Source organism: Cherax quadricarinatus, chromosome 31 (genome assembly GCF_038502225.1).
Source record: "Cherax quadricarinatus isolate ZL_2023a chromosome 31, ASM3850222v1, whole genome shotgun sequence".
Classification (NCBI taxonomy): Eukaryota; Metazoa; Arthropoda; class Malacostraca; order Decapoda; family Parastacidae; genus Cherax; species Cherax quadricarinatus.
The window spans coordinates 33,913,524-33,929,587 of record NC_091322.1 but is presented as its reverse complement, the minus strand read 5'-3'; the positions used below and the strand labels follow the sequence as shown (position 1 = coordinate 33,929,587).

Genomic DNA, 16,064 nt, shown 5'->3' with positions numbered 1-16,064 from the left:
TAAATAAAGAAATGGACACTGAAAATGAGGGAAATAGAGAGAAAAACATAAGTCATAGCTTCTGGGGTAGCTGAAAGGAATGAAGATACTCAAGTCAAGAGAAGGGAAGAGTTGAAAAAATGGGTGAAGGACATGTTGACACAAATGGGAGTGAGTCAGGAGACAAAGTACAGTGCACCTACATGGTCCAAAACACGGGATCCGGTGATATAAATGCCATGGTTTAATCAAGGATCAGTTGACTAGGTATCCACTATACCCCCATGTTCCTTCATTTATCCCTGTAATGTATGTGTATTTCAGGCATCCTACAGCACAAGGATAAGGAGCTTGCAAGAGTATGTGAAGACAAAATTAATCTGGTGACAGAACTTCTAGAACTCTTAGGACATGATGAGCTCCCACCCACTACACAATATCGAGCATTACTTGATGAGAACCAACTAGATTATAATGCTGCTCGGGATCTCCAGATAAACTCACTCATTGTAAGGAATGTGTTTTTATAATTTCAGTGAAATCTTTACTGAAATTTCTCATCAATATTTTATGTAGCAGACACTTGGCCTTGGAGTGTGAGCAGGGTAATATTTAGTGAAGGGATTCAGGGAAACCAGTTATTTTATATAATCAGACTTGAGTCCTGGAAATGGGAAGTACAATGCCTGCACTCTAAAGGAGGGGTTTGGGATATTGGCAGTTTGGAGAGATATATTGTGTATTTTTATACGTATATACTTCTAAACTGTTGTATTCTGAGCAACTCTGCAAAAACAGTGATTATGTGTGAGTGAGGTGAAAGTGTTGAATGATGGTGAAAGTATTTTCTTTTTGGGGATTTTCTTTCTCTTTGGTTCACCCTGCCTCAGTGGGGACGGCCGACTTGTTAAAAAAAAAAAAAAAAACTTGGCCTTTATGACAATGTGCAAAATTATACATATTTGTTATAAAGTACAAAGGAACACTGTATTTATAAATAATTTTTTTTGCAGGAAGCACTGAGATTAGTAACTGGTGCTTGTGGTTGGGGTACAAATCTTGCTCGTTCAGTCAGTTCTGTTGGAGAACACCAAAGTGAAGCCTACGTGTCCCCAAGTTTACCTAAAAGAGCAGAAACCTTTGGAGGCTTTGATAATCCTAACAAAGATGCGTCAGGGCATACTGCAAAACGTAAGTAACAGAAGATGAATTGTTTGTAGTATTTATACTTGTTTGTATCCAAATCTATTTACCCTGTAGTCATTTCCTTTTATTTCATGATTATTAATTAGTATGTTCATAATTCACATTCTGCAGCATTACTTAGCAGTAGGGCATACATTCACACTCAGAGTTTCCATTTAACCAGTATTGTTATTTCCCACACATCTATCACTTAATTTCACTCTTCAAAATTGTAATATTCTTTTTTGTCTGCTTCCTTGGGCAACATGCCCATCTATTCATAATGGTACATACTGTGCTTGTTGATTATCCAACCTATATGAGCATAGTTATTAAGTGATATTAAGGGAAGATTTTGCTTGTACTGTTCATGTAGAAGGCATACAAAACAAAGGTGAAGAAGACAAATAATAAATATGTTATTTACTGATGTACATCTTTCTGTTGCTTAATTGATTGAGAGTTCATATACCAAAATTAATATTTTTATGCACTAACAGAATCAGGTGGCAAAAAGAAGAAAGACAGCCGTATGTCTCTAACATCAGCTGGCACTGCTGAGAGTGATGTTATAGAGAGCCTCAAGAACCGCCGCCCCTCTGGCACTACACTGGCAGTTCGTACTTCACAAGATAATCTGAGTATTGTCTCTTCATTGTCAGGTGACTCAGTTACCCAGCAGCAACAGCAGGACATGGCAGCCAAACTCATAAATTGGCTACAAATCTCCCTGGTACTGAGCCAACATCATCTAACACAATATGATATGTGAGTAGAATTTATTTTACTGATGCCTTACATTTTTTTTTTTTTTTTTTTTTTTTTTTCAACAAGTTGGCCGTCTCCCACCGAGGCAGGGTGACCCCAAAAAAGAAAGAAAATCCCCAAAAAGAAAATACTTTCATCATCATTCAACACTTTCACCACACTCGCACATTATCACTGTTTTTGCAGAGGTGCTCAGAATACAACAGTCTAGAAGCATACACATATAAAGATACACAACATATCCCTCCAAACTGCCAATATCCCAAACCCCTCCTTTAAAGTGCAGGCATTGTACTTCCCATTTCCAGGACTCAAGTCCGACTATATGAAAATAACCGGTTTCCCTGAATCCCTTCACTAAATATTACCCTGCTCACACTCCAACAGATCGTCAGGTCCCAAGTACCATTTGTCTCCATTCACTCCTATCTAACACGCTCACGCACGCTTGCTGGAAGTCTTACATATTCAGTATTATTGCTTCTTGTAGGTGTCTGATTAATTTTTCATTATTTGCAATTTTTTGTAAAACCAACAGATTTATTATATTATTATAGAAAATTTTGGAAGGAAATATGTGATAAAAAGACAATGATGGAAATTTCATTGTTGGGTTGCTTGTAAATGCTGCAGCGAGGAGGCGTCTGGAGGCAGTAGAGATGTCCTGCCTAAGGGCAGTGTGTGACGTAAATATTATGCAGAGAATTCGGAGTGTGGAAATTAGAAGGTGTGGAGTTAATAAAAGTATAAGTCAGAGGGCTAAAGAGGGGTTGTTGAGGTGGTCTGGTCATTTAGAGAGAATGGATCAAAGTAGAATGACATGGAGAGCGTATAAATCTGTAGGGGAAGGAAGGTGGGGTAGGGGAGATGTCCTGTCTAAGGGCAATGTGTGGTGTAAATATTATGCAGAAAATTTGGAGTGTGGAAATTAGGAGAAGGTGTGGAGTTAATAAAAGTATTAGTCATAGGGCTGAAGAGGGGTTGCGGAGGTGGTTTGGTCATTTAGAGGGAATGGATCAAAGTAGAATGACATGGAGAGCGTATAAATCTGTAGGGGAAGGAAGGTGGGGTAGGGGTCGTCCTCGAAAAGGTTGGAGGGAGGGGGTAAAGGAGATTTTGTGGGCGAGGGGCTTGGACTTCCAGCAAGCGTGCGTGAGCGTGTTAGATAGGAGTGAATGGAGACGAATGGTATTTGGGACCTGACGATCTGTTGGAGTGTGAGCAGGGTAATATTTAGTGAAGGAATTCAGGGAAACCGGTTATTTTTATATAGCCGGACTTGAGTCCTGGAAATGGGAAGTACAATGCCTGCACTCAAAAGGAGGGGTTTGGGATATTGGCAGTTTGGAGGGATATGTTGTGTATCTTTATAGGTATATGCTTCTAAACTGTTGTGTTCTGAGCACCTCTGCAAAAACAGTGATTATGTGTGAGTGAGGTGAAAGTGTTGAATGATGATGAAAGTATTTTCTTTTTGGGGATTTTCTTTCTTTTTTGAATCACCCTGCCTCGGTGGAGACGGCCAACTTGTTGAAAGGAAAAAAAAATATATATATATATATATATCCTAGGTAGTAGGTTGGTAGACAGCAACTGCCCAGGGAGGTACTACCGTCCTGCCAAGTGAGTGTAAAATGGAAGCCTGTAATTGTTTTACATGATGGTAGGATTGCTGGTGTCCATTTTTCTGTCTCATGAACATGCAAGGTTTCAGGTACGTCTTGCTACTTCTACTTACACTTAGGTCACACTACACATACATGTACAAGTATATATATATACACACCCCTATGGGTTTTCTTCTATTTTCTTACTAGTTCTTGTTCTTGTTTATTTCCTCTTATCTCCATGGGGAAGTGGGACAGAATTCTTCCTCCGTAAGCTATGCGTGTTGTAAGAGGCGACTAAAATGCCAGGAGCAAGGGGCTAGTAACCCCTTCTCCTGTTTAAATTACTAAATTTAAAAAGAGAAACTTTTGTTTTTCTTTTTGGGCCACCCTGCCTTGGTGGGATACGGCCGGTTTGTTGAAAAAAGAAAAAAAATATATATATATTCTAGGTAGTAGGTTGGTAGACCAACTGCCCAGCGAGGTACTACCGTCCTGCCAAGTGAGTGTAAAATGGAAGCCTGTAATTGTTTTACATGATGGTAGGATTGCAAGATTTCAGGTACGTCTTGCTACTTCTACTTACATTAGGTCACACTACACATACATGTACAAACATATATATATACACACCCCTCTGGGTTTTCTTCTATTTTCTTTCTAGTTCTTGTTCTTGTTTATTTCCTCTTACCTCCATGGGGAAGTGGAACAGAATTCTTCCTCCGTAAGCCATGCGTGTTGTAAGAGGCAACTAAAATGCCAGGAGTAAGGGGCTGGTAACCCCTTCTCCTGTATATATTACTAAATGTAAAAGGAGAAACTTTTGTTTTTTCTTTTGGGCCACCCCGCCTTGGTGGAATATGGCCGGTGTGTTGAAAGAAGAAAGATATATTATCCTAGGTAGTAGATTGGTAGACAGCAACCACCCAGGGAGGTACTACTGTCCTGCCAAGTTAGTGTAAAATGGAAACCTGTAATTGTTTTACATGATGGTAGGATTGCTGGTGTCTTTTTTTCTGTCTCATAAACATGCAAGATTTCAGGTGTCTTGCTACTTCTTCTTACACTTAGGTCACACTACACATACATGGACAAGCATATATATACATACCCCTCTGGGTTTTCTTCTATTTTCTTTCTAGTTCTTGTTTTTGTTTATTTCCTCTTATCTCCATGGGGAAGTGGAATAGAATTCTTCCTCTGTAAACCATGCGTGTTGTAAGAGGCGACTAAAATGCCCAGAGCAAGGGGCTAGTAACCCCTTCTCCTGTACAAATTACTAAATTTAAAAAGAAAAACTGTCGTTTTTCTTCTTGGGCCACCCTGCCTTGGTGGGATACGGCCGGTTTGTTGAAAAAAAAAAATGTGAAGTCTCAGATTTTTTTTGAAGAGGTTGGTCAAGAACTGTAGATTTATTATTATGCTCTTTTAGAACATGAGCTGTTGGCTTGCTGGGGAAGGAGGGTTGTCGGTGAAGCATGGTGGGTGGGTAGCCTGGGAGCCATGGAGGGATGCCCCTGCCTTGGCCAAGGGGGAGGACAGTGGGGTGGGTTAGCTGGGTTTCCAGGAGTGGGTTTCCTGGACTAGTCACCATGTCACTTGCTGCCTCCCTTTACTCAATGCCTCTTTTACTCACTGTGTTCTTTACTCTTTGCCTTCCTTGACTCATTGCCTTCTTTGACACCCTTTTTTATTACAGATTGAGATCAAAATTAGTAGTTGGTGGTACATCAGTAGATGGTCGTTTTCGGCATTCTCAAAAATTAGAGGAACTTCGTAACATCCAAGAGCAAATAAGTCATGAACGAGCGCAGTGGACAAAAGAAAGAGATGCTCAAGAAAAATGGATTTCTGAAAAGAAAATAGAAATTCAAAGGAAACAGGCAAGTATATTTTTACTTATTATAGTGTATGAAAAAAGTTTTTATAAGTGGAAACAGTAGTTTCTGAACATAACATACAAATATAAGTATTAGACAGTGCAAAACTCAAGTGATTACAGTATATCACATGAACTAGTAGTGATTATTTTTTTAACTTTATTTTAATGTATTTTTTACTTAACAACACATTATGATTAGTCTATTAGTATTAAGTGTGAATTAAAAGAGTAATTTGTAGTTTAGCATTCCTAATTTATTTTCTCTGCTGTTTCATTTCTGGATGATATCTTGAGAATTCCTCTTTACACAAACGTGAAACTTAGCAACATTCATTATAGCATGAATTGCATACTACACACAAAAATAGGTAGTTTGCAAGGCTATGCTTTGTTGGACAAAGTTTTACGCAAGTGAGCTTTTTAAAATTCTTCAGAGGATAAGGTCACATATAATGTATAGTAGACCCTCATATTACATGAATTTATTTGACACGTTTTGGTTATTACACTATTGAAAAATTGCGGCATAATTTTATACAACACTTCGTAAAATTAACTTAACATGGTTCGGTTTGCGGGAAGGGAAAAAATTTGGAGCATAGCCCACGGGATATTTCCCTAGCTCAGGCCACTGCCTGGCTGTGGGTGAGACCACTGTCTCCGCAGGGCTGCACCAGGCTTCAAGGCAGCAAAGGATCGCTTCACCTTGCTCTTTTGCGGTAATGCGTCAGGTGATTTCAAGTGTAAGCTTATGGATGGTTATTTACTGCTCTAATAATCCTCATACTTTGAAAGGTGTAGAAAAAACACCTTACCAGTAATTTGGAGGTCAAACCAGTCAGCGTGGATGTCAGAGGAAATATTTATTGACTGGTTTAAGCTTCACATTATTCCTGAAGTCAAGTTTTACCTGCACAGCAAGAACCTTGCATTCATTGAAATAAAGGAATTTGAATTTGAAGGATCTCTTCATTCTTGATAATTCCCATACTCATCCAGAAGCTTTGCTGGATGTGACTGCACATGTAAAAGTTGTATTTTTACCTCCAAATACAACATCTTTAATATAACCACTGGATCGAGGAGTTAAGTCATTCAAGTGTAACTACACAAGAAAAGTGATGAAAAAACTAGTTGCATCAATGGATTCTTGACTCCAACCTGGCAGTACCAAGCTTCTGGAATAATGTATAATGTACTGCAGGATAAAAGAACCCAGAGATCCATTACAGAATTTATGCACACTGCAATACAACCATCAACTTTAGTACCAGAACCTCAGCCATCCACTTCTACCAACAACCATCCACCTTAGCCCAGTAGGGCCACACCATGCATCTCCACTCTCTTCACAATCACTGACATACACCAGCAACCACAATTTAAAGTAAATAATAATATTTCTGTTGCATTTGTAGTTTTAAGCAACAAAAACAACATTATCATTTTTATTTTTGTAAGATCTGGATGTCTAAAATAAGTTGTTTGGCTTTTGGGGGAGTCCCAGGAATGTAATCCTATTTTTCCCATAAGTTCTTCAGTTTATATAACAAGGATTTATCTAACACAACATTTTCAGGAATGTAACTACCGTGTAATATGAGGGTCTACTGTATACCAGTGGCACAGGTATTGTTTTCCTGACATTGATAATACAAATATTATGTGGGTGAAACATTACATGATAACCACATAAGATTTCATGAATATAGGGTGACTAATAGCTCAGTGGTAAAATGTTCAGCTTGCAACTGAAAAGATCCGGGTTCACTCACAGTGTGAGTCAGAATGAACAGACAAATCTTATATCTGCTGCCTCTGTTCATAGTAGTAAAGAAGTACCTGGGTGTTAGCCAATTTGTGAATCATCCTGAGAAAAAGGACTTGAGGACTCGCATATGAAAGAAGCCACCTTGTATTATGTAATTTATACCTGTGCCATTGGAGGGGATACTACAATCTGATTTACAATGACAGACCTGTATGCAGATCATAATAAGATTGCAGATATTTAACTCACTGTCAATTTTCCCTGTTCAACTTCGGTACAAATTATTTTAGTCAAACTGTAATGGGCCAAATCACTTAAGGACCTGTAACTAATGAATGCTTCAAGTAACACTTCCACCAGGTGCATCTTTTCCTGTAACTTGCACTAATCAAAATGAAATTCATGAAAAATAAATACAGAGTAGTTTACTTTTTTGTGACAGGATGTGTTTAATGGTTGTCATAAGCAACTTTTGTATTCTGCTTGTGTTTAAAGGGAATGATAGGCATGTACGAGTGGCTCCTGTGTATTTGATAATTACTGTTCCTCCTCGTAATAATAATAATACAATCAGAACTAGGTGTTAAACCCACAAGGGTCATACAGTGCTCCATTCCTCCTTGTAGCTACAGGAGCAAAGCTATACTTGTAACTCTTGTTCAACATTTTTTTTTTTTTTTAAATTTTCTGTGATTGTAGTACATACCCAATTCTTCCATTTGTAACCTGTTCCATTGTTCTGTAGTACCATTCTGTGGAGAACCTTCTAATATACTTTCAGTACCTCTTTCCTTGGTATACAACTATGACTACTTATTCTTCCCATTGAAAAGGAGAGGAAAATACATTTATTTTTAATATAATACACAAAATTGTGTGTTGTGAGGTATACCTCAGCTGCAAAAATGCAGTTGAACTGTAGTTACAGTACACCCTCGATTTAACAGACTTTGCACATGCTGGACAAAATTCATGGTCAGTTGCTTCAGAAACAGTGGTCAAAGTCTGTTGGTTACAGACTTGTTCATTATTAACCCTTTGAGGGTTTTCGTCGTACTAGTACGTCTTACGCGTAGGGGTTTTTGACGTACTAGTACGCATAAATTCTAGCGGCCTCAAATCTCGCGCGAAAAGGCTGGTAGGCCTAGGTGTGAGAGAATGGGTCTGTGTGGTCAGTGTGCGCGGTAGAAAAAAAATCTGGGACCCAGTGGTGCATTGTGGGAATGCCCTCTTAGTAAACAATGTCCACCATGCCTCGCGGTAAGAAGCTCCTCACTCCTCGGCGAATTGGGACACTTTTGTTCCCCAGTGACAGTTCTAATAGTGATGGAAGTGCCAGTGAAGATGAGTTTCGTGGTTTTAGTGAGGTTTTGACCGAAACTAATGACCATAATATCGGTAATAGTGAAGAAAACCCAGACGACCCTCAGCCTTCCACCTCTGGTGCTGGGCCCTCGTGTTCACGTTCAGTTGTTCCAGAACCCAAGAGGAAACTTCTATTTTCCCAAATCCCAGACTCAGATGAGAGCATGGGTGATGATAGTGATAGTGAATATGAACTACAAGCTCTTCAAACTAGTTCCAGTAGTGATAGTGAAGTGCAATATTCCCCAGTGAAGCGTCAGTATATACGACGATATATGCGCTCTGGAAGTGTGCCATATGTTATACCAAGGGGAAGGAGTGTATCTCGGAGTACATCCCGTGGCTGTACAACAGGAACAGACAGTGAAAATGACGAAGATACTGTTGCAATTGGGATGGAAAATGTGCGTGGTGGTAGTGGTGCCGGCGGTGAGGCACCAGCAGTGGGCCATGCTGCCACCCACGCTGCCACCCATGCCGCTGCCTCAGCTGATCTAGAACAAAGGCCACCATCCCCCACTCCCCCACCACACCAGCCTCCACAACCACAACCTCCACAACCACAACCACCTGTCATTGTCCAGTACCCACCAGCAGACCGCACCTGGGATTGGCAGGAAGCTGTCAATTTTGTTCCAAATCCCCACCAGTTTGATGGCAGCCAAAGTGGAATACGGCCATCTTGTGCACTTGGGAACAATGCCACTGAACTGGAATGTTTCGAGTTATTCTTTGACGAACCACCGATGAAAAGTATTGTCATGGAAAGCAACACATACTACGAGTACACCATGGCAAACACAATACTTTCACCAAAATCACGTCTACACCAATGGAAGGAGGCAACTGTGGCTGAGATGTATCTTTTCTTTGCCACAATAATGCTTATGCCACATGTGTATAAGCACAAAGTGAAATCATACTGGTCAACAGACCCCCTGATTGCAACACCAGGTTTCAGTGATATAATGCCAGTGAATCGATTTGTGCTAATGTTACGTATGCTTCACTTCTCAGATAAAACCAGGCCTGACAGAACTGACAGGTTATATAAGATTAGGAATGTGTTTGTGTATCTGAAACAGAAATTCAGTACTCATTTTTATCTCTTCAGGAAGCTTGTAATTGACGAGTCTTTGATTCTGTTCAAAGGAAGACTCTCTTTCAAGCAGTACATACCAAGCAAGAGGAAACGCTTTGGTATAAAGTTGTTTGTGCTTTGTGATTGTTACAGTGGTCTGGTATTGGATATTATTGTGTACACTGGAAGTTATACATTGCAAAATACCAGGAAGTTATTGGGCATCTCAGGTGATGTGGTTCGAACAATGATAGAACCATACCTTGGTAAGGGGCATATATTATATACAGATAACTGGTACACAAGCCCCTCACTCAGTGATTTTTTGCGAGTGAACATGACAGATGTGTGTGGCACAGTGCGTGCAAATCGAAAACATATGCCCAGGTTTGACGCTGGCACTCGCAGAGGTGAGGTGCAGGCGTTTGCTGCCAATGACATCATGGCATTTCGGTGGCATGACAAACGAGATGTCACACTGTTGTCATCAATTCACCCTAATGAAATGGCAGACAGTGGCAGGCAGCATAGAGAGAGAAATGAACCCATTCTAAAACCTGCAGCTGTGATTGATTACACCTTCAACATGCGTTCAGTGGACAAATGTGACATGCAGATTGGGTTTGCTGATTGTGTTCGCAAGAGTTATAAGTGGTACATCAAACTGTTTTTCCATCTTCTGGACATTTCCATGCTCAATGCTTATAATATGTATAAGATGAGCACCAGAAACAAACCACAGTACGGCGAATTCTGTTTGTCTGTCATCAGACAAATAGTATTCAAGTACCAAGGAAATGCACCTGCAATTGACCGCCCACCAAATTATCAACAACTACCTGCTCGTCTGAAGCATGGTGATCACTTCCTGGTAAAACTGCCTGCTACTGCTTTGAAGAAAAAGGCTCAGAAGAGGTGTTACGTCTGTTCACATACAAAAAAACGCCCACAACAACGCAGAGACACTCGTTTTATGTGTGAGGAGTGCAAAACTCCACTGTGCATGACACCATGTTTCAAAGACTTCCACAGGCTGCAGAACTTCTAGAAACATGTCCTGTGACTGTATATGTGTATAGAAAATATAGAAAAATAGTAATAAACATTTCATATTGTTTGTTTGTGTAAATATTTTCTGTAAACAAAATAATGACAACAGTGTTTACGCCCTTATTGTGTAGTATTGAAAAAGAAATAACTTACAAAATACTGATCATGTTGGCCTCAGAGGCCATAAAAGTTACTCAGAAAAAGAAAAATTGAAAAATAATTAAAAATAGTACATAAAAAAGTAAATAGAAAAATACCGGGTGACGGCAGTCGGCGATGTTACCATATGTTGTTCAATTTTGGCAAATTTCACACCTCCATATCTCGGTAAGTATTGATGTTAAAATTTTTTTGTTTAGCCTATAATGTTTAGAAAAAAATACTCTATTTTTTCATAAGAAAAAATAATTTTTTTTTTTTGAAATTTGGCCGACCCTGAGAACGAGTTTCGGAGAGGGCCTGTCGACCCTCAAAGGGTTAAAATAATGGTGAAGCAATTGCATCTCTGTTGACTACACTCATCATTACCAGCCACCCTCTTTCCCCTTGTTAGTGTTAAATCGAAGGTTCAGTGTATGCAAGATACTTTAATTTAGTAAATTTATAAAATATCGTTGAATACATTATTTTCCTATCCACCCTCAGGAGCAGTTACGTTGTGAACAAGAAGATATCCAACAGCAACGTGAAACTTTATATCGGAAGCTAGAGGCCCTGAAAGCCCAGGGTATCATCCTTAGTCCCACTCTAACTGTGCTTAACACTACTCCGCCTACTCACATTATCCATGATGAGCACCACACAGGTAGTAAGTCATTTCATTATCCTGCACCTTAATTGTTGTATATTATTACATAATTATTATTATAATCATAACTAAGCACTAAACCCACAAGGTTCATACAGCTCTGCAGTATAGTATTATAGAACCTTTAGCTAGAGTTAATTTTGGTGGGTTTGGACATCATAACTGTAATGGCAAAGTTCTCATAACTATTTAATTTCATATGAATCCTCAGATGTTTCTGCCCATCCAGTTTTTTATTTTTTCACAATTAAATGCTTATGTTTATTTTTAAGAATTTAAAATTAATTCATCACAGTTTTAAATAAATTTTCACTATTCTCATGATAGAGCATATTTCCCAGCAATAGAAATATGAAGTTTTTAAAATTTCAATACATTCGAAGAAACTTGCAAGTCTTAACCCTTGCAGTGGCTGTCATTTAGACTAGTGTCCCCTCACATAGCTCTACATGAGCTCAGCTCACTCAGATAAGTTGTGAGCAGTAAATTTTGGCATAGATGTGAGAGAATGGGTCTTCGCGGTGAGTGTGCACAGTACAAAAAATCCTGTGGTGCATGATGGGAAAAGCCAAAATCTGACAATGTGTTTGATTTTAAATACTGAATCGAGTTGTTTTCTAGGATGATTTTTATGGCTATATTAGCTATTTCATGGTATCATTTGATAGAAAGGAGGACATACTACTGAAATAGAGATGATTTTGCTTGGTTTCAGGACTGAAAGAAGCTTTAACTAGGGCCCAGAATAGCAGAAATATTCGATTTTGACTAATTTTTCTGAGGACGGCTAGGGCCCTCCTACACCCTTAGTCTGTTTTATGGGTTTTTAATAGGTCTGATTCAATTATTGGGACACCATAAACCATGGCTAATCATTCTTGGTTATATTTTATCATCCGGGAAATAGAGTAAATCCATACTTATTCATGCGGCTACTACATACATACAACAACACACGCAAACATAAACCCTCCACTCAAACTTCTCCTCACCAACCGTAACAGGACACACGACCATAACACAAGACACAGATCTCTTTTTGATGTACCCCTGTGTCCATATCACACTATGTAAAAACTCTATGCACATAAAGGGCCCCAAAATTTGGAATTCATTACCAGAAAATACTAAAGAAACCCGGTCTGAAATTCAATTTAAGACTTTTCTCAAAAGCCACTTACTCACCCTAGACTCAATTTTACCAATAAATTGCCTAAATCTTAACTTCAAGACTAGACGACCAAGCTCATACATTGACTAATACTACGTAGTGGTATAAATACCTACCCAAAAACAGTATTGGAAGTAGAAATTGTAGCATTCTTATACTTTCAGCAAATCACAATGTTATATTCCCATAATATAATTACAATAATTACTTTAGAATCTGTTGTCCATTGTCGACAAGAATATAATTGAATCATGCTCCATAAAAACCATTTTTGAAAATATGAATATATCCTTTGGTTTATATAAATTAGATTCATTTATAACTAATAGAAGTATTGTACAACTATGATAAATTTCTTTAATGTTAAGTACATAGTAAGCCATTAAATTAAGTCGGCCCATAATGCAACCCATTATTGTAAATACATAACTGCAATGTATTACTTCTAAATAAATAAATGAATTTGAATTTGAAGGCAAGTATAATATAGGAGAGAAATGGGAATGTGATTAATGAACATAGAAAATATTTTAGTGCCAGGAATATCAACAAGAAAATTGTTTAGTGCCAGGAATATCTACATTGTTTATTTGGGACTCTATATAAATTGGTGTTTTCTTTATTTTATGTAAAATTGGCCAAATTACTAACTTTGAACTTTATAGGGTAGTTGTAATAGTTGAATGGGCAGTTTCTTCTGCTCAATCGATAGAATGCAAGTCATTCTAGCGAAATAGTTAAGAAATTGGTTGAAAGGAGCAATGGAATTGACTTAAAGTTGGCAAAATTCCCAGTCATAAATTGTGCTTAGACCACTAATTTTGCACTTGCCTAATTCCATAAGTTTCCCATCAGATTTCGTACTTTTGGTGTCATTACTTTCAAGAAAAGATTCTTTACCATTTCAGAAGATTTTTTTTTGTAAGTGGATACTGGGAGCAATATTAATTTTGGGGGTCTAGACAGTGAAAGGGCTAAGTTGTGGATAATAGTAAATTTCACATGTCTGAATTTTTGTATTTTATCTTTTACATCTACATTAATCGTGTGGCAGAATTTGAGAAAAAATAATTCTTATGGAATAAAAGAGCACATTTTTCTGAATAGAATAAGACAAAGAAAAGGCAATTTAATAATAACTTTATTTTATAGCATGTTGAAGTTGGCAAAAATTGACTTGCTGTCAGCGATATTGTCGTGATGCTACCAAGTAGCATTTTTTCTTTTGTTTCGAAAGCAATTTTTTTTTTTTTATGTCTGGCACTATGTACACTAGTTTCTTATGATACTATGTATTTCAGGTGTTTTGTGCTTAAAACATGGGAAGATACATGGCATGACATAGCCCCACATGGAATATACAATGAACCTTTGATATACTGGACTAATATTATTGAAGGATGACTGTCCAAGTGTCCATTAAATCAGAATAATATTAAAGAATAGCAGAAATATATATTAAAGTATATTTAATATATTACTGCACACACAATTTAAAAATCTTCTTCGTTCAACAAACCGGCTGTATCCCACCGAGGCAGGGTGGCCCAAAAGGAAAAACAAACGTTTCTCCTTTTAAATTTAGTAATATATATAGTAATATATATATAGAGAGTATAGTTTTACCAACGCTCTTATATGGGTGTGAAGCGTGGGTGATGAATGTTGCAGCGAGGAGAAGGCTGGAGGCAGTGGAGATGTCATGTCTGAGGGCAATGTGTGGTGTGAATATAATGCAGAGAATTCGTAGTTTGGAAGTTAGGAGGAGGTGCGGGATTACCAAAACTGTTGTCCAGAGGGCTGAGGAAGGGTTGTTGAGGTGGTTCGGACATGTAGAGAGAATGGAGCGAAACAGAATGACTTCAAGAGTGTATCAGTCTGTAGTGGAAGGAAGGCGGGGTAGGGGTCGGCCTAGGAAGGGTTGGAGGGAGGGGGTAAAGGAGGTTTTGTGTGCGAGGGGCTTGGACTTCCAGCAGGCATGCGTGAGCGTGTTTGATAGGAGTGAATGGAGACAAATGGTTTTTAATACTTGACGTGCTGTTGGAGTGTGAGCAAAGTAACATTTATGAAGGGATTCAGGGAAACCGGCAGGCCGGACTTGAGTCCTGGAGATGGGAAGTACAGTGCCTGCACTCTGAAGGAGGGGTGTTAATGTTGCAGTTTAAAAACTGTAGTGTAAAGCACCCTTCTGGCAAGACAGTGATGGAGTGAATGATGGTGAAAGTTTTTCTTTTTCGGGCCACCCTGCCTTGGTGGGAATCGGCCGGTGTGATAATAAAAAAAAAAAAAAAAATATAGACAGGAGAAGGGGTTACTAGCTCCTTGCATTTTATTCGCCTCTTATGACACGCATGGCTTACAGAGGAAGAATTCTATTCCACTTCCCCATGGAAAACAATTTAAAAATATATTGCAAGACATAAATGTAAAAACAAAGGAGTTATATGTAATTACAAATTTAATCAGTGGATTTTGTCCATAATTTTGAAAGTCCATTATATCGAGAGTCTACTGTGCAATATGAATTGACACAAATAATTGTTTTCCCTTATTTCTTTTATGTACAAGGAAATCTTATGATATTACAATTAATTCAGCACATTATACCTCTTGAAACCTGGAAATTAGACACATTTTTTGACTTTCTTGAGATATCCTGGGCTAAAAATGCCATTTACATGTACTGTACAATGTAAGTCAGTTGCTCAGTACTTAAAATCTATTTTTCAATAACAAACAATAAAAAAAATTTTAATGCATTCCTGAGCCATAATATTCAGTTTATTCCAGAGAATTTTCTTCCAGTATTTTACATTAGTACTGTTTCTTTTCATTTATAAATAGAGGGTAAGAAAAGGTTTGTGTGAGAGTGAGTGGTGTGGGTATGAGGATGGAATAGGTGGGTATAAGGGCAGGTGAGTAATGTGAGGGAGATCATTGTCATTATGTCATCTGTCCTAGTCTATTTACTGAATGCGTCCATGACACAGCTAGCATTGCTGATCAGAGTCCTTCCTTTGGGCCTACAGCCAACCCACCTACCTCCCTGCCACACCAACTTCCACCAGTCCTCACTCGCTGCTAATCATTGTTGTACTAACAATGTAAATACAGTGGAACCTCGCCTAACGAACGCATTGCATAACGTTAAATCCGCCTAGCGATACATTTTAATGCAAAAATTTTGCCTCGGCTAGCGCTAAAAAACTCACTCAACGCGGTTCGTTCGAGATGCGTCCACATGCAGCCTGAGCCCGCCTCACTTGTTTCTTGGGTGCCAGTGTTTACAAGCCAGCCACCGCGGTCGCTTCCAAGCATACAATCGGAACATATTATCACAGCCTTTTTAGTGATTGCACCTGCAAAATAAGTCACCATGGGCCCCAAGAAAGCTTCT

The 16,064-nt window shown here is 38.6% G+C and overlaps 1 protein-coding gene across 16 annotated transcripts in view; it reads left to right on the top strand.

Annotated features, from left to right (window-relative positions):
* The window catches only part of cyst (rho guanine nucleotide exchange factor 18 cysts), a 1,629,610-nt gene that overhangs the window by 1,602,655 nt on the left and 10,891 nt on the right, over positions 1-16,064 (top strand). For 15 of the 16 annotated variants that reach the window (XM_070090333.1, XM_070090340.1, XM_070090337.1 and 12 more), the window contains 5 exons: positions 304-488; positions 993-1,170; positions 1,665-1,932; positions 5,239-5,422; positions 11,334-11,496. In XM_070090333.1, coding sequence (XP_069946434.1) covers positions 304-488; positions 993-1,170; positions 1,665-1,932; positions 5,239-5,422; positions 11,334-11,496 — 978 coding nt within the window. The remainder of the gene's footprint in view (positions 1-303; positions 489-992; positions 1,171-1,664; positions 1,933-5,238; positions 5,423-11,333; positions 11,497-16,064) is intronic. The other variant, XM_070090334.1, reaches the window with a different exon arrangement.